The 20,064-nt window shown below is 40.7% G+C and overlaps 1 protein-coding gene across 1 annotated transcript in view; it reads right to left on the bottom strand.

The window, feature by feature from the left end:
* SLC6A2 (solute carrier family 6 member 2) overlaps positions 1-20,064 on the bottom strand; it is a 1,625,321-nt gene that overhangs the window by 1,023,348 nt on the left and 581,909 nt on the right. Inside the window, exon 7 of the mRNA XM_063437889.1 lies at positions 5,085-5,188. Coding sequence (XP_063293959.1) covers positions 5,085-5,188 — 104 coding nt within the window. The remainder of the gene's footprint in view (positions 1-5,084; positions 5,189-20,064) is intronic.

Raw genomic sequence — 20,064 nt, 5'->3', positions numbered from 1 at the left:
AATTGCCTCCTTTAACTCCTGTGGTTTCACAAAGTCCCGGAACCTCTCCTGGGTCACTAAGTTCTCCAAGGTTGAATCCAGAAAGTCCATGTTTTGTGCCTGGAACTTCCCTTAGAGACTCTACTTCGAGGGCAGGAGTCGAAGTTCCACAGTTGATGTCCCAAGATCCTCTCCCCCAGCGAGAACTGAGACACAGCACCAGAGTGCGGCAACCCCCTAGGACCCTAGTTTATGACAATATAGGAGAGCCCAGTTATGCCCCGCTGACACAAGCCGCATCTAAAATGGCCATTTTCCTACATGCACTAGCTGAAGTGGTAAATGTTAGTGACTCTTTACCCTAAATAACTAGCTAGCTAGGATGTTACTGTGCTAACTGTACTGTAGGTATGCTAAACCTTTCTCTGTTGAATTTTTGTTAAGCTCCCTGGCTAGGACTTGCCAGTGGAAGGCAAGTATTTTCAAGGGGGAGCATGTAACCCTGTGAAGTTACACAGACTGCATTATCTGAAATGCCCAGTAGATGGCACATGGCCCCAGTATGTTGTTAATAAAACATTGAGCATTGATCACATGACTTGCTGAAATCAGTGGGAGGAGTGTGGCATCATCAGTTCCTGGGAGGTTTTCCTGCACAGCTCTGGGGAAGGAGGGCCTAAAAGGATTCTAGAAGGATGACATGCTGAGCTGAAATGGAGGACATGTGAGAGACTGTAAAAAGAGATGCAACCTGGCGGAGAGAACTTGTTTCACCCAAGATCACACCAGATGAGAGAGGGACCTGCTGGCAAAGACAAGCATTGAGTCCAGACGTTTGGTGAATCCAGTGAGAGGAGACTGCTACTGACTACCTGGTTAATTGTGTTGTGAGGGTAAGCCAAACCTCTCCCTGTATCACCACAGGGCACCTGTCTTCTCACTCACAGTAAAGACTCTGAGGTCCCGTACAGACATTACACATCTGAGGCTGTGTCAGTGACTCTGTGGAGCAGGACTTATTAGGGCCCCAACTCTCCTATGTGCACCAACGGCCGCTAGGGCGAAGATCAGGGGGTGAGACACAGGTGTGCTGGTGGGTGAGTGGGGAAAATCCACATTTGCATTGTTATCTGTTACGCCATTGTATTTTCCTATGTGTGTCGGTTCAATTGTTATTTACCATATAAAGTTAGTTCCAGTTAGGCTGTGTCAGTCTTATTGCACCAAGTATGTTCCCAGTGGGACCCCACATCCCTACCCCGGATGTTCCACTGGGTGGAGGCGCTGCCGCAGACATGTACCCCAGCTCCCAGATAGCGGAGGCTCAGGATCCGCCTGTCAGGCATAGTGAATTAACTAGGTTTAAGGACCCCAAAGACACTAGGGGGCATCCCCAAAACCCCGTTACATAAACATACTATCATATTCTCTCCCATTTATCTACTATGTCAGGAGTGGATGGTTCATGAAGAGAATACCTGGGAGAAAACTGTAAGACAGGCCTTTTCTGTTTATTTTTCAGTGCTTGTCTATGCCCCAATCTCTAATAAATATGATCTTACATTCAGCATTATTACTGCAAAGGAAAAAAGGGCACAACATTTTGCAAAATTGTAGAGAAATGCAACTTGATAAATCATTTTCCAATTTGCCAACACTCTTCAATCACAATGGATCCTTTATAGAATCATTATCATGATTCTGGATCTTAGCTTTCAATTCAAGTACCATACATGATGGAACAAAGGAAATATGGTGCAAAATGTAAAACAAAAGTCAAGTAAAGTGCATTAAAAAGTTTAACTTACTTACACATAGGTTATAAATAGCAGGTTTAATTAGTCCTATGTGTAAAGTGCAAAATGTTCCACCTCAGAGCAATGTCTCGATACTTCAGATTTCCTCTTTCGCTTTTGCTAACATCCCTTTTTTATTCCTGTTTATTTAAGGTATTGACTCTTTTTTCCTTTAAGTTTTTTACATATTTTTATATTTTATATCTTTATAGCAATCAAGAGGGGTTTAACCCCTTAAGGACCAAACTTCTGGAATAAAAGGGAATCATGACATGTCACACATGTCATGTGTCCTTAAGGGGTTAAAAGGACTGGGATAGGAAGGGGTGTTTTATTCTTTATTTGACTTTTGTGTATAGTGCTACTTGTCCATGAGGAAGTACTGGGAGAGATTACATTGGTTATTTCTTATCTATGGGTAAGTAAATAAAAAAAATAAAAAAATCACTTAACAGGGTTTTTGTTTTACACTTTGCACTTTATTTAATTTATTCTGTCATATATGGTACTGTTATTGAAAGCTAAGATCAAAAATACTTAAGGACATCCTCATGATATTTTTATGAAGGCTCCATTGTGATTTAAAAAAGAGTGTTGTCCAAATGAAAAATGATTTATCAAGTGGCATTTCTATACAATATTGCACATGTTGTACCTTTGATTTCCTTAGCAGGATTACGCTTATACATTACATATTTCCACTAAGAAGATTAGAGGAGATCTTCTGGGTAGATTTATTTGCTTAAGGAAAGTGTGTATAATGTGTTATGTTATTTCACTGTTTGGCACATTGAGTGTTTTGATTGTTAATAAACATATTCTTGTATGCAGCATCATTGTTCATGGTAGGACTTGCTGAGGAGGAGGGATTTTATTTTTTAGTTACAGCTTTGAGATATTAACCCTGGGATAGGTCAAATGAGCCTCACACCAGCCAAAAGACGAAAGGCTAGGATAGGCCTATAACTCTATCCCCTAGTTAATAAGTGGTCACCTGGCTGTACTAGTATAACAGGGGGTAACCCTAATTACTAGAAATATAAAAAGAAAAACAATATCCGAGACATCCACTCCAATGGAGATGGGTGTATGGGAATTAGTACAACCTAAAATAGATAGTAGCAAATAAATAGAAATATACCTTCAATTAAATCTAAAATTGTAGAGCTACTATCTAATTGAGGGTCCTAAATAGAAAACAAATGACAGCATATCGGGTAATAGGGTGTCAACCCTATGAGACAGATAAGGGGTATATATAGCATACCACGTGCTCCTTGAAACAACCTTCTACCAAGCAAGACCTAGTAAGGAGTAATTGGGGAACATAAAGGGATAATCTGGGTCTCATTAAAAACAAAAAAAAGAAATTAGAAAAATTAATATGAGAGAGACAGAAAAACTCAAACCACAGTTATGTAACATCACTACCAAGTTCCCACCATAACCACCATACCCCATGGAAAATATATTCCCATCCGTCCCTAATACCTCGGCACTGCACTAGGCTAATGCCTACCTGAACCAAGGACCCTATAAAAGTTAACTCATAAACAAAGTGAAGTGCTCCCTAACAAGTGAAGGAGAGCATAATTAAATAAAAAATAAATAAAGCCCGACGCACGTTTCAGCGTATTATAACGCCGTCGTCAGGAGCAAAGTGAGCTGTCTCATCAGGTAGTCTGTTTAAATACCCTATAGTTCATTGCCTAGATTAAAGTCAGCCATTTAGGGTGCAATACCTTCTAATGTCTCCTCCAATGCCCCATGGAGAGCCCGGGGAGACCCTGTTCACTCACTAACATAGACACGCCCACCGGGGAGACACCAATGTGCAACACAATGTATCCAGCCCCACGTGGAATGTACACGGCAACTGTAGCTGACGTAAAGCAGGCGTGCTCAGTGAAATGGGGGCAGATCATTCAATCAGTGAATGATGCCCACACAAGATTGCTGCAAGATCGTGGACTATTATTCGGTATATACTGTATTATACTTTGGATGATATATACACAGATACTAATAGAGTATCAGTCAGCCAAAGTCTCCACTACTTGGCTATCTAGTTAGAACACAGCAAGACACCTAGCCCAATTTAAGGGATTACATTGTAATATCTTATTCACTGAACTGTGTTCTTAACATCTTGAACAATGAATAAACATATAATCAAATTGTTGGTATCTAAAGTTATAATTGTGATTTGTTGCAAGTATGATGTTACTGTCACATTGTAATTATTGTTCAAATATGAATGGAAAAAAATGGGTATTATGTTAGTGCTGCAACATAAATAATACTATGTTAGGAGAAAGTATTATTAATCAAGTCCCTTTGATGGTTGGGTGTAATAACACAACTAGGCATATAAGTAATGACCAATATGTGTATTCAAAAAGTCACCCAATCATCCCACTATTATGGACATAGTCTATTATAGTGGTATAAGGAAGCCAATAAGGAGTTACGTTGGTAACTAAAGTATCATCATGAGGATTAAAACCACTAGGTGGTATATTAGTATCTATAATATCACTATCTAGATGAGAATAAAAACGTGATAAAAAATTATTATTTTTTTTTTACAACTTTATGTTGTGCATGCCACTAGAAAGAGGACCCACACAGTCAAAAAAAGGAGCCAGTCCCTATTATATGAAAGGAGAATACAAAAAAACTTTGTTTAGTCCCTGGGGCGATAAAGTCTTCAACCTTTAAATCCAAAATGCCTCTCTCTGACAAAGTTTAATGTCCCATCCTCCTTTGCGTGGTGGTTGGGGTATATGTCCCAAGCCCATAAAATGTATACCTACTGAGGAGTGGTTATAGTGGAGATGTAGATGCTTGGAAATTGGGGTTTTCAGTCGTGTCCTTACTGAATTCACATGTTCCCAGATTCTGTATTTAAAGGGACTGTCTTACCCACATACATAAGACCACAGGAACATGTGAGTAAGTAAATAATTCCAACAGTACGACAATTGGAAAAACAGCATGAACAGAACGTTTCTGTTTTGGTGCTGTTGGAGTAGCACTTGAAATGCCTATTGATATAAGGGTATGCACTACAATGACCACATTGGTAGGTATCTGTCGGTAGATAGTTTTTAGAATTACTTGATGTTATGGTGATAGAGAGATGACTGGGTACCAGTAGTTCTCTCAGATTCCTCCCTCTATGTGACGTAATTGATGGGTAGGGTGTCACAACATCCTAAGATGTCTGTCTGATGTTAATTTAGGCCAAAACTTTTTAAAGATTCCCAAAAATAATACTCCATATTTGTATCATTAACATATTCTTACCTGTAACAGTTGTTATCATATTTATTATAACTAGCAAATGCAATTAGTACTCCAAATCCGGCACCCAGTGAGTAGAATATCTGAGTTGCAGCATCTATCCAAACCTAAACAAAGAAAGAAAAAAAAATCCTTGACATCTTATAACTTTACAGTTTCCGTGAGTTATATTTAAGTCAAACTTAATTACATTATACATTGCATCAGATAATGAGCAATAGACTTGGGCACAGTGGAAAAAAGTTGTTACATCCAAATCACTTTGTCCATAAATGTAAAAAAAAATTTCAAGATGGCCAAATTTCAGCCATAAGATGGTTTGATTCATCTGAATATCATTAGTAAAAAAATATTTTATATTTATTTGGTATTTGATGAAATCAGAAGAACCAAAATGGCGGAAAAAAGGTTTAACACTCTGCCCCAACATATAAATCCAAAGTTTAACCCCTTAATGCCGCTGGGCATTCTATGCCATCCCGTAAAAGCTGGGCTTTAACGCTGCATGATGGGATAGAACGCCTGGTGGTTTGGGAGTCCCAATGGCGATCTAAACTTTCTGATCTCCACAATCCCAGTCAGGGGGACTGTTTGACAGCCCAAGCTCCATTGTATCCAAGACTCCCGCGGGCCATGTGATAGAGTGATCACATGGCTGAAATAGCAGGCAATGGAGTTGCCTGCAGAGGGACTGCCTGGGCTATCAGACAGTACCCCTACTGCCAGAAATCTTTTGGTCATCTTGCATGAACTGCATGTTTGAGATCTCCCAGGAGTGGCTTGATGATATTAAGGTCAGGAGACTGTGATGGACACTCCAGAACCTTCACCTTTTTCTGCTGTAACCACTGTAGGGTCAACTTGGTCTTGTGCTCAGGGTCATTGTCATGCTGGAATGTTCAAGAGGTTTCCATGTGCAGCCTTCGTGCAGAAGAATGCAAATTGTCTGCAGGTATTTTATGATAACATAGTGGGCTTGTTGACCTCTCTCCTAACATAGCGTTTATGGTTTTGACCATAAAGCTCTATTTTGGTCTTGTCACTCTGAATTACAGTGTGCCAGAAGCTGGGAGTAGTGTCAAGGTGCTGTTGGGCATATTATAACCGGGCTTTTTTATGGCATTGGCGCAGTAAAGGCTTCTTTCTGGCAACTCGATCATGCAGCTAATTGTTTTTAAAGTATCATCATATTGTGCTCCTTGAAACAACCACACCATATTTTTCCATATCAGCATGTATTTCATGACGTTACCTGTGCGTTTTTCTTTATCAGACATCAGATACATTATGTAACAAAGGAAATGCATATATATTGTGGGATAAAACAAATACATCAATAATGCAAAAACACAATTTAGCTAATATGCCATGAGATGCCTAAATTGAAGAAAACTTTCTCCTCAATATTCTGCCTTGTCAGCAGCCTTACTTAAGTAAAACAGTTTGCAAATATTACATTTGGAAACACAGATAAGACCAAGGACCAGTATTTAATTAAAATAATCCAGCCCACACATACACGCACACACATACACACACACATTACTATCAGATATATATTAAAGTTTAATTATATACAAAATAGTAATATAATGTTAAATGTTCTTAGTTAGAAAATATACATAGATTTAAGTGAGATAATGTGAAACATTTGAAATTCAATAACCCTGAAGTAAGCAAGGACAAATGGTTTAAGGAACCATAAAGTCCAAATTGAATTAAAAAAAAAAAACTGACTCAAGAGTCTTGAAATATAAACATTCCAACTTGTCTTTCATGAACAAGAGTTAACCTTACAGATGAAATTAGCTGGTAATATTCCTGACGTAAGCTAACAGCTTCACCGGCTGTTTGAATCATATAGAGACATATGTCAAAATTACATCAGCAGCCGTTAATGTACCAATATTTCCATTGGACCAGGTCAGAAGGTTAACAGATAAGGAATGACATATAACCCCATGACACAGGAAGCGATAAAGATCTTAAAGAATCTGAGACAATATTGACATCTTGAAACAATCTTGAAAATAACTCCTGAAGACTGCCTTCTTAGCCTTTGCTTCATGTGTAAACCTAACCATACCTATCTGTTTGCCAGGGAAAAGTTCTTTGAAAATTTCTCTATACTCTATTATTGGAAATACTTCCAATTCCAGAATTAACTAACTATAACTAACTTCTTGAATTAATCTACTTATCTAGATATCCAGAACACCTCTACAATTATTGGTAAATATAAGTTATTTATCAATAATACAATTATATTAAAACATTAATATGTGTATGGGTAAAAGCTGATCAGAATCCAGACTTGGTTTCCTGATAGCCCATGATTAAAATTTGTATCTCAACTGCAGACTGGGAGACAAATTGATATCATGAAATTAAGACAGAATATTAAGAAGTTATCCAGATTAATATTAATCAAACGACTGTTAAGATAACAGACCTACAAAACATTTATCAGATAAATAATTGATTTAACTAAAAACCTGCATAAGATTTTGGGGTTCCTGTATTACTTAATTAATTACTCTGTGAAACATGCAGTGAGCTAGTTAAAAATTATGTCTGTGTTAAAAGTTTAAACTGATTAGCTGTAGCAATTTGCCAGGTTGTGTAAATTTCTGTGCAGATGCTCTGTCAAAGGATCACCTGGTTAATTGTTTTACAATCTATGTTCTGCTAAATCTATGAATGGTGTTTATGATAAGCAAACAATCCACACGTGATTGAAAATCTATGCGAGTTAAACGTCTGATTGTATTCATTAAGATTTGGAAAAATCTATCTTTCATTTATAAGTAATCCATATGCTGATTACTCATGTGGTTCTTTATGATTTAAATAATAGTGACATACTATTTGCTGATTGGCCCAATCAATTGTATTGTAGTATACTAACGCTGTTGATTGATAATAGTGATGTCGCGAACACAAAATTTTCGGTTCGCGTACTGCGAACGGGAACTTCCACAAACGTTCGCGAACCAGCGAACCGGGCGAACCGCCATCGACTTCAATGGGCAGGCAAATTTTAAAACCCACAGGGACTCTTTCTGGCCACAAAAGTGATGGAAAAGTTGTTTCAAGGGGACTAACACCTGGACTGTGGCATGCCAGAGGGGGATCCATGGCAAAACTCCCATGGAAAATTACACAGTTGATGCAGAGTCTGGTTTTAATCCATAAAGGGCAGAAATCACCTAACATTCCTAACTCATAATGGATATGGATTGACACCTGACATATGGATTGACACCTGTCCTCAGAGACCCTGATACACACTGACACAGAGCAGAATAGGGACTGTTCCTCCTACATAGGGTCACTTGGCAGATATGGATTAACACCTGTCCTCAAAGCCCCTGATACACACTGACACAGAGCAGAATAGGGACTGGTTCTCCTACATAGGGTCACTTGGCAGATATGGATTAACACCTGTCCTCAAAGCCCCTGATACACACTGACACAGATCAGAATAGGGACTGTTCCTCCTACATAGGGTCACTTCGCAGATATGAATTTTACTGTATTTGTGGTCCAAAGTATTAGAATTGCACACTTGCATTCGTTCAAACAAACTGCGATTCAGCTGAATTTTGATTGATCGTCCGAATTCCATGCTTCCAAAGCACCATATTGACATATCCACAAAAAATATTCATGCAATGGACGCAACATGTTTGTTTAATTTGTAATTCTGAGGATCCCTGATACACACTGACACATAGCAGAATAGAGACTGTTCCCCCTACATAGGGTCACTTGGCAGATATGGATTGACACCTATCCTAATGATCCCTGATACACACTGACACAGCAGAGTAGAAACTGTTCCCCCTACATAGGGTCACTTGGCAGATATGGATTGACAACTGTCCTAAGGAACCCTGAAACACACTGACACAGAGCAGAATAGAGACTGTTCCCCCTGCATAGGGTCACTTGGCAGATATGGCGGGGTCGTGGGAGGAGGAGGATGACTTTCACCTCTTCCCCTGTTAGATTCCCGTTGTGCTGTGACATCACCCTTATACGCTGTGTAAAGCATACTTTTTTATTTATTTTGCAAATGCTGCATCCTTTCCGACTTGTAATACGGTAACATTTCCGCAACTGTCTGCTTATACCGGGGGTCTAGTAGCATGGACACCCAGTACAGGTCGTTCTTCTTCAGCCTTTTTATACGAGGGTCCCTCAACAGGCACGACAGCATGAAAGACCCCATTTGCACAAGGTTGGATGCCGAGCTACTCGTTCCTCCTCCTTACACAGAGCAAAATAGGGACTGTTCCCCCTACATAGGGTCACTTGGCAGATATGGATTGACACCTGTCCTCAGAGATCATGATGCACACTGACACAGAGCAGAATAGAGACTGTTCCCCCTACATAGGGTCACTTGGCAGATATTGATTGACACGTGTCCTCATAGCCCCTGATACACACTGACACAGAGCAGAATAGAGACCGTTCCCCCTACATAGGGTCACTTGGCAGATATGGATTGACACCTGTCCTCAGAGCCCCTGATACACACTGACCCAGAGCAGAATAGAGACTGTTCCCCCTACATAGGGTCACTTGGCAGATATGGATTGACACCTATCCTAAGGATCCCTGATACACACTGACACAGATCAGAATAGAGACCGTTCCCCCTACATAGGGTCACTTGGCAGATATGGATTGACACCTGTCCTCAGAGCCCCTGATACACACTGACCCAGAGCAGAATAGAGACTGTTCCCCCTACATAGGGTCACTTGGCAGATATGGATTGACACCTATCCTAAGGATCCCTGATACACACTGACACAGAGCAGAATAGAGACTGTTCCCCCTACATAGGGTCACTTGGCAGATATGGATTGACACCTGTCCTCAGAGCCCCTGATACACACTGACACAGAGCAGAATAGGGATGTGGAATAGTACCTGGGGAGCTGGGGGGGGGGGTGCCGTTGATGTGGAGCAAGACGCTGCAGCAGAAGAGGACTCAACCGAGGAGGTTATGGAAGAGGATGGAGTAGGAGGAGTAGAGGAGGTGGCAGCAGGCCTGCCTGCAAGTCGTGGCTGTGTCATTAACTCCTCTGCAGAGCCACGCATTCCATGCTTGGCAGCCGTCAGCAGATTTACCCAATGCGCAGTGTAGGTGATATACCTGCCCTGACCATGCTTTGCAGACCAGGCATCAGGGGTCAGATGGACCCTTGCCCCAACACTGTGTGCCAGACATGTCATTACTTCCTTTTGCACAATCGAGTACAGGTTGGGGATTGCCTTTTGTGCAAAGAAATTTTGTCCGGGTACCTTCCACTGCGGTGTCACAATAGCTACAAATTTTTTGAACGCCTCAGACTCCACCAGCTTGTATGGTAAAAGCTGGCGGGCTAGGGGGGGCGTGTCCTAACTACTGAAGCAAGAAGTCGCCATGCGTACGCCAGGCATACCGTACGCAAAATGCAGGAGGCAGAGGGAATCCTGGGGCAACTGGGTCTCCCCCCGGACTCGCTACTCACATCGAAGCCTTCAACAAACTCCACGCTCCCTCCATATTGGGGCAACGCCGAGGCTCCAACATTTGTCCCTAGAAACCTAGCCAGGACATCATGCGCAACTTCAATGGAAAACGGGACTAACAGGTCAACCCTGCTTACGGAGACTCTCAGGTCATTTATCGTGTCAAGAGGAGGGAAACAACTTCAAAAATAGATTCCTGGCAAATTCACAAAAAAAAGTGCAAACATGAATCCTGAAAGTACAGAAAGACAAAACCACAAGAAGAATTTTTTGAAGACGACAAATATGCTGTGTGATATAATGTAGAAACATTTTATTCACCAGATAAAAAGAAAACAACCGACTTAATACAGTTTTTTACAACTTTGCTAGTTTTGCATTGAATTTTTTAGCCAGTACTTCCTTTAGATATTGCACTGAATATAGTAAACTCTGTAGTATGTTACTTTTAGTTGCCAGAAAAGCTAAATAATAGTTTTCACATTTGGTAGATAGCTTGTGCGTGCTAATATTCATACTTGCATTTTGAATTTTAAGGCAGTATTTCTTTTTTATAAGCAAATTTTAATATTTTTGTATCTTTTTAAACATATATTTTCTCCAGCCGCTTTGATAGATTAACATTTCTTTATTTTATTAATCAACGTGCTTAATCGTATTGGTGTACTAATTTCCAGTATATCTAAAAATGTTTAACATATCTTCTGATTTTAATTGCCATGTGTACCTTTCGTATGCCCATGTGAAACGTTTTACCATCTAGGGCCCAGAGTGGGGTCATTTAAACAGATCATACCTCGAGTGCACAGTGCGTTTAATCCGACTCGTTAATGTTAGTTATTCACTAAGCATAGTGAAAACATAGTTGGCTTAAAGATGTTTTCTATTCAAGTTTATAACGCATTGTGCCGCCAAGGTTTCGTTAGACCTGCTCAGCTAAACTAGGACCACATTTTAATTGTATACTCAGTGTAATGTGTAAACGTGGACAATCTCGACATAAATAACTAAAAAATGTGCATGGATTTATGAAAACCCCATTGTTAAAAATGTTGATGATCAGCGTGAGGAATGCTATTGGGGTACCACACGCCTGCTGTAATGATTTTTTGCACTGCAAAAATAAAGAACTAAAAAAATTTAAAAAAGCTGGCGGGCTAATAGTTCGGACAAGCCAGCTGTCAGACGCTGGGCAAGGGGGTGACTTTCTGACATTGGCTTCTTCTGCTCAAACATGTCCTTGACAGACACCTGACTGTGGGCAGATGAGCGGGAACTGCTCAAGGCAAGAGATGGAGTGGCGAATGGTTGAGAGGGGGCAAGGAGGACAGCAGTGGTTGACGTGGCTGAAGATGCTGGACCAGGAGGAGGATGGCGGCTTTGAGTTTGTGTGCTGCTTGTACTCGTGTTGATCCCATAGGCGTTTGTGATGTGCGATCATGTGCCTAAGCAAAGCAGTTGTACCTAGGTGGGTGTTGGACTTCCCACGACTCAGTTTCTTTTGGCACAGGTTGCAAATGGCATCGCTGTTGTCAGAGGCAGACACACAAAAAAAAGGCCACATTGCTGAGCTCTGCAATGACGGCATTCTGGTGGTGGACACAGCATGCGTTGATTGGCGTGCTGTCAGGCTGACCCCGGGTGCCGATGCATGCTGTCTGACTGTGCCACTAGCTCCTTGCGACGACCTCCCCCTGCTTCCAACTCGTCTCCTCCTCCTCCTCTCTGTCTCCCCATCTGAACTTTTGTCCTGTTCTTCTTCTTGCCGAGCGGGCACCCACGTGACATCCATGGACGCATCGTCATCATCAACCGCTTCACTTGTATCTGACAACTCAGCAAAGGAAGCAGCAGTGGGTACAACATCATCATCATCATCACACCGTACGTCCATGTGTGTAATGCTGCCTGCCTGAGACATAGACCAGAAGCTGGCAGACAACTAACTGCTATTCAATCTATTACAGTGGAAAAACTTTTTTTCTTATTAAAAGCACGCTATAGTGACACCAGATATGAGTGGCAAAGTGCACTTGCAGTGGTTGGCAGAGTACACGCTGAAGGCCTGACACACCAGCTTGAAGGACACTGACTGCTATTAGCTTACAGTGAAAAACTTTTTTTCCTTTTTAAAGGCACGCTATAGTCACACCAGATATGAGTGGTAAAGTGCACTTGCTGAGGTTGGCAGAGTACACGCTGAAGGCCTGACACCCAGACGCTTGCAGACAACTAACTGCTCTTCAATCTATTACAGTGAAAAAAAATGTTTTCTTTTTAAATGGCTTTTAAAAAAAAAAAAGCAGACTGATGTTCTAGCCCTAAAAAGGGCTTTTTGGGGTGCTGTCCTTACAGCAGAGATCAGATGAGTCCTTCAGGACTGTAGTGGACACTGAATACCCTAGCCTAGCTATCAATTTCCCTATCTAATGAGCAGCAGCTACACTTTCCCTCCTCTCACTAAGAATGCAGCTTCAGAATGAATCTAAAATGGATGCTGTGAGGGAGGTGGGAGGGTCTGGAAGGGAGGGTCTGCTGCTAATTTGCTGGAATGTGTCTGCTGACCGTGCGGCACAGGGTCAAAGTTTGCTCAATGATGACGAATAGGGGGCGGATCGAACCGCGCATGTGTTCGCCCGCGGCGGCGAACGTGAACACGCTATGTTCGCCGGGAACTATTCGCCAGCGAACAGTTCGGTACATCACTAATTGATAATGTCATGGACTAACAATCACATCAACAGTGTTTGAAATTGTCTTGTGATGCTATGCTCTGCCATATTTTCGTTCACTATCATTGAAAATGTATTCACTAATTATCATGTATGATTACACCTGTTGACAAAATAAATGTTATAATTTTGATAAAAAGTTGTGATATTAATGTGTGAAATATTAAATTCAAATAATGTGCACGAATTCTAAGAGTTAAATTAGTGAGTAACTCTATGCTTTTAAAATAATAATTGGGAATAGCGCCAATAAAATATCAATTTCCGATATTTTAATAAAGGTTATTAATTTTAATTTGTATAAAAATATTATTTTAATTAATAAAAATTAATAATAAGTAATCCCCACCATTAGCCTTCAGATTCATGGAGGCACTGCTGAGATAGTCTGTTAAAATAATATTTTATACTAAAAGGAGGCACTAAACTAAAAACTTGTGTAATATATGCTACATTAATCTTGATCTAAAAAAGGGATTTTGTGTTGAGATTAATTTAGTGAATAAAAATGGCTGAATCCAGTAATCCATCTTTAACAGAAAATGAGTAAATGATTGAAGACCTAAACGTCATACCTTAATCAACATCCATAGTCCTATGAAGATTGATAGAGACTAAGAAAAATGGGTTAATCAGATAGAAAAAGAGAAAATCTACTGTTCAAAACGACTCAGCTATAATGAGATATCTTAAAGTAATTGGCCTTTCTTCATGCTTGGACATCTAAAGCTGTTAGAAGATAACCATATACTTGATACCATATTAGATACATACCAGAACAGTCTGATAATTCAAGATGGGAAATTCCAAGATTTACTTGCGGAGTATAATACCCATCAGGCTTATCATGAATATAACTGAAATTTATGACGGATAAATAAACACAGGAAATAAATCAGCTTTAAAAGCAATTGGAAGAATATGAAGGGGAGAGTCAACAATCAGAAAGTGGGACTAGAAGTCACCACAGTATACCAAAAACCTGTACAAAAATAAATGAAATCCCCTCCTTACTATGATTTTCCCACACCATGCCCAGTTTTCCCACCACCATCTGAAAAGACTGTGTTAGGCAAGCATGCAAAAACTTTCCCATAACAGAATTCTCTTTCTCAGGAAATTGCTGAACAAATGCAATCTTGGCAGAAACTGTTTAAAAGTCTGTCTTGGCCAAGTATGAGAAAAATAAGCCGACTAAAGAGGGTACGAGTAAAAGTAACCATGGCCCAAAGCACTGTCAAAATTCTGATGCTGATCAGAGTGGTGATAGTAAGCGAGTGGATTAGAGTGATAGGAGTGAAAGTGATGCCATTCTCCACTCTGTAGGTCTGCTAAACAATCTGTGATGTTGCAAGGACCTAATCCATCCATTGCAGCTAAATCAAACAAGCATTCTTCTAAAAGTAAAGAAACCGAAGACAAGAGTCGTAAGTCTACTACTCCTGTTTATCAGGCTCCAAAAGTAATCAGATTTATTAAAGAGACAGTCCCACAATTTGCCTAGGGTACAGGAAATATTTATGAACACCTGGAAAGTTATGAAAGAGCAATGAATTCACTTGGCATGTATGATGATATCTACAAGAAGGAATACATTACAAGGACTTTTGATTCAATGTGCCGTATTTACCTAAAGGGTCTCCAAAGCATGCAACTAATGTCTTGCGTAAAAATGAAAACTGTAATAATAATGGAATTTGGGAAATTTAGAAATCTAGCATCAGCTAAACAGGCATTGTATAACCTAAAGTGTAGGCCAAATCAAAGCCCTAGAGAATTTTTAATAATTTAAAAAAATTCATATTCCATTGCCCAAAAGAAGCCCAGGTATGAAAGTACAGAATTCAAAGATCTATAATTTTATGCCATGCCAGTTACCATACAGTGGAATCTCGCAAGAGATTATGACTGTAAATGACCCTTAGAATGACTAGTCAGTCAATGTATGACATTCTATACTATATACTACACATATGAAGAGACTGATCAAAAGGTTTAAAAGCCTAATGATAAAATTGTGTCAGAGACTAAAGTTCAGCTAGGATTAGTATCCAAGCAGGAAAGGACTTATGCACAAGTAGTTAAATCACCTTAACCGCAGAAACAAGAACAAGTTACTAACAATTCTGATAATTCCCCTGAAAATGTTTTTGAGTTTCCAGGTCCAGTGGGAAATGTCCTTGGGTTAACAGAAACCAGGGAAATTCTTAGTGGAAAAGAAATCCTCAGAGAAACAGGCGGTACTATCGAAACAGAAATAACCAAGCCGCTTCCAATAACTGCCAACATTCTCAACCATCCCAGCCTAATTGACAAGGTCAGAACAACAATGGGAATAATTTGCCTCATCAGGTAGGTCAATTGACTGAACAGGTGGGAAAAATAATGGAAGAACTGCCTGAACATAGTCATGCCCTTCCCTCAAATCAATTTTTACAAAGCCACCTATCGCACTGCAACAACAACCCAAACAGCAAATGCAGGTGCCACAGAAATGAAAGCCAATGTGACTCAACAGGCTAGGTTGTCAATAGATGTAATACCTAACCCTAATTTATTTCCAGATCCTCACAGCCAGACAATAGTTGTGTTGGGAAAACGGTTATCCACCCTGTCACTTCATCCTTGGGTGAAGGAGCCGCATCGCTCCCCTCTGTTTTTTTTCATTTCAGCCACAGGCTAAAGCATCCCTAACAGCTTATAGTTTCCAGGACCCTAACCTGAAAGGGTTAACAGATGAGATGCTGACCACTAGTTCTCCCTTGAAAGTTCAAGATGTTACTGAGAAGGATTGGCAAGACTGAGCATACATCAGTACAGGGAGAAACTACTGCTGTAACAGGTAACATATGGAAAACGAGTGAAATATTGATGCATTCTATATTCTTATGTGAATTAGAAGAACATGAAGGAAGGTACTACATGTCTGTAGAAATACAGGATTCACTACTCCAAACTTTCAAAGCGGGAATTGATACTGGTTCAAAAGCCACTATCTTATCCAATACCTACTTCCAGCAGGTAATGGATTCAGCAACGGATAAGCCGAAGCTAAAAGCTTTCCCCAATGCTTTATTAAGTGTAGGAGTAGAGTTGAGCGGACACCTGGATGTTCGGGTTCGCCGAGTTCGGCCGAACTTCGTCAAAAGTTTGAGTTCGTGCTCGAACTTGACCCCGAACCCAAACCCCATTGAAGTCAATGGGGACCCAAACTTTTGGGCAGTAAAATGCCTCTTAAAAAAGTCCAGGAAAGAGCTAGAGGGCTGCAAAAGGAAGTAAACTGGGGGTAAGAGTAGGACAAGTGCCCTGCAAACAAATGTGGATAGGGAAATCACTTAAAATAACATAAAATATATAATAATTATAAATACAGCTGAGCCATAAAATACAGTAAAAAGAGAAAAAAGGTTGCGCCAAAAATAATAAATAAATAAATAAAATAAAACTTAGAATAAAAAGTATCAAAATGTAAATATAAAAAATGAAAAATATAAAATACAAAATAGTTCCAATGATTTTCTGGAGATAAGATAGGTATAGTCACTTAATTCCGCTGTGGGGGTGGGTTCTTTTGTTGTAGTAGTTCCCACCTTCTCGTGATATGAAAAACACAAAGTAGAAGGACTAATCGTGCGGAGTGTATACACTTAGTGTGATAGTATTAAAAATATATTTGTTACACTCACATTTAGGTGAGCTATAGCCAGCTCAGGGTTTGTAGGCATATAGCGGTATAATCCCCGCTTACAGGATATATTGGTGCTTGTCCTCCAAGGGGTTCATCCAAATCTCAGGAGAAGAGGGAGATAAAAACAGCAGATAGTGCTCTCTGATGGTATTTAAAGGTGGTGAATAAAATGAGATAAAATATACTCACAAATAAAGTGCAGGTCACACTGCACTTGAGAAATAGCGTTAGTGGTATAATCCCCACTTCAGGATATTCAGTATAAAAATGCCAGGAAAGAATAAAATAAATAATAATAATAGTGTATAAAAAATGATTTGGTACAAGTATCTAACCAAAAATCATTTATTTTTAAATAACACAATATTAAAAACCATTAACGCGTTTCACCGCTGGGGCTTTATCAAAAATGGAATAACATTGGCACATAAAGAATTTATATACGTGGGTCACATGGTGATCTTTAAACCACTCGGAGGAGTGCATGCCGCCCACCAATAGGCTGCACTACCTCACCAGTTACTCCATGCCGATCACGTGACTCGCACACTACATTCCCCATGATGCTGTGCGAGTCACGTGACGCGCAATTTTTTAAAACGATTATAACTTTGTTTTAGAACCTCGTTTTATAATATAATTTAACCCACAAGGATAGGGTATAAAGTATACCAAGATGTACACTTTTATTTAAAGTTTTTATTTGTCCTTCATGAAATGTGAACTGTATGATTCTGATTGGCTGCTAAGTAATGATGTCATCTTGGCGCCATTTTTTAAAGTACCAGTGTACCTATATAAATTCTTTATGTGCCAGGTTTTATGTTATTCCATTTTTGATAAAGCCCCAGCGGTGAAACGCGTTAATGGTTTTTAATATTGTGTTATTTAAAAATAAATGATTTTTGGTTAGATACTTGTACCAAATTTTTTTTTTTAGTAAATCTCTTTATTTGTTGGTTGTAGGATAAGATAACAAGTCGGCTCGCAGGCCGTCATGAAAAACAATTGACAGACAAATGTGGTTTCGGACAATTTGAATCATAAATCATCATTCCAAGTAGCAGAGCTCCATTACTTTGTTGCGATTTGTTTCATTTTCCCTCTTTTTTTTTTTTTTTTTCTTTTTTCCCCCCCTTTCCCTCCCCCTCCTCCCCCTCTTGGAATAATACAACTAAGGAAAATATAACAGGAGGGTTAGGCTCGCAGGCCTTTGGTAATGACAAACGTCGTTTCAAGACATGTAAGGGGAGTAGAACGGGAAGGTTAGGCTCGCAGGCCTTCAGTAGTAATAAACATAATTTCAGGACATGTTTGCGCCTTATGACCCTCTGTAAGCATATTAGCAGTGTTGTGGGTCAACTTTTATTTTTGTCCCGACGTCATATGTAGGTTATATTATGTAATTTGTTTGTAGTAGACAGCGTCTACGAGCTCTCCTTATCGCTTATGGGTGTCCATGTTCTGTATGAGGACCTATGACGGGTGGCCTCGCATGTGATATGTACGTAGTGGGCCTGCGTCATGTCAGTTGCCTATGTATTCGCTGCTCTCATGTCCCGGTATATTAGGTCTGGTAGGGGTTCATGTGCATCCTGTCCAAGCTGCCCTCTCCGTCATTGTGCCGTATGTCTGCTCTCAATTCTGCCGTATCTGATTGTGTGTCCATGGGTAGCATTTACAGTGGTAGTGTGTCTTGTTTGTTTTTCTTCTGGTCGTGTGATCGTGGCTTGTTTTCAGTAAAATCAAATGTAGGTGCTTGTATATGGTATGGAAGGTGAGTGTATTATAGTCACAAGAGTCGTGACCTAGAAGAAGGGAGAGGGAAAAGAGTAAGGTTGCGGGTATTGAACTATGAATTGAGACGCGGGGTCCGCCCCGAGGGTCCGGGCCCCCCCCCATGCCCCCCCCCCCCGTGCCACCCTATCGAATCCTGGACACATATGCGAACCAAGGGCGCCACAGCTCTGCGTGTCTGTCCCCTCTGCCTAGTAGAGATGCCTGCATCGCCTCTGCCCCCTGAATGTCCTCCACTCTGCGTATCCATTCCTTCACACCGGGGGTCTCTGTTTTTTTCCAATATATAGGGATCAGAGCCCTGGCAGCGTTGAGTAGGTGGCGTAAGATCGATTTTTTATACCTTGCTATCGGCATTTGTGAAATATGCAGTAGAGCTAGGGCCGCGTTCCACTCGGGTATCTCTTCCAGGACGTCGATTATGTTTTGTCATATTAACTCCCAGTAGGGAATAAGAGCGCTGCACTCCCACCAAATATGTATCAACGTGCCCCTTTCCTCTTGGCACCTCCAACAAGTTGGAGGGGTTGGCGGGAAGATCCTGTGGAGGAGCGCCGGTGTTCGGTACCAGGACGCGATGATCTTGTAGTTCGTTTCCTGGTATAGTGAGCTGATGGTGCTCTTGTGTTGCCAGATCAAGGCGTTCTCCCACTGTGTGGGTGTGAAGGTAGTGTTGAGCATGGTTTCCCATTGTCTGCGGAAGGTGTTGTTTTCCGTAAGGTGTCCAACTAAGAGGTGTTGATAAAATATGGAGATTGCTTTTCCCACGGGTTTGCCTTTTTCGCACAATGCTTCAAACCACGTCAGGGTGCGGTGTAGGCGTTCTCTATCACGCATGCGTTTGTAGAAGTGTGTCACTTGCATATACCTGAATGCTATGAGCTGGTTCCAAGGAGTATCCCCTAGGAGGGAGTCCAGTGCCTTTATGTTGCCGTCCTGTAGTATCTTCATGATTGGGACATATTCGCAGCCTCCTCCGAAAGGTAGGGACGTCGACGTGAGCCCCCCCCCCCCCTATTGCGTCGTTGTAGGTGATGGACATCATGGGGCTTGGTGTGGGTGAAATGTGTACTTGTTCCCTCATGCGTCTCCAGCTGGTGAGCGTTTGCGCTACGATATCTTCCTTTTCCCGGTCCAGGTTTGCGTTCACCTGTGTCCCCCATACCGCAGCCTGTAGATGTGCCCCCCGTTCCTCTAGTGCCAGATTAACCCATTGTTTGCACCTCTGTGGGTC

This window comes from Pelobates fuscus, chromosome 12 (assembly GCF_036172605.1).
Source record: "Pelobates fuscus isolate aPelFus1 chromosome 12, aPelFus1.pri, whole genome shotgun sequence".
Lineage (NCBI taxonomy): Eukaryota > Metazoa > Chordata > Amphibia > Anura > Pelobatidae > Pelobates > Pelobates fuscus.
The sequence above is the reverse complement of the archived record's forward strand: the minus strand, read 5'-3'. Positions and strand labels throughout refer to the sequence as shown.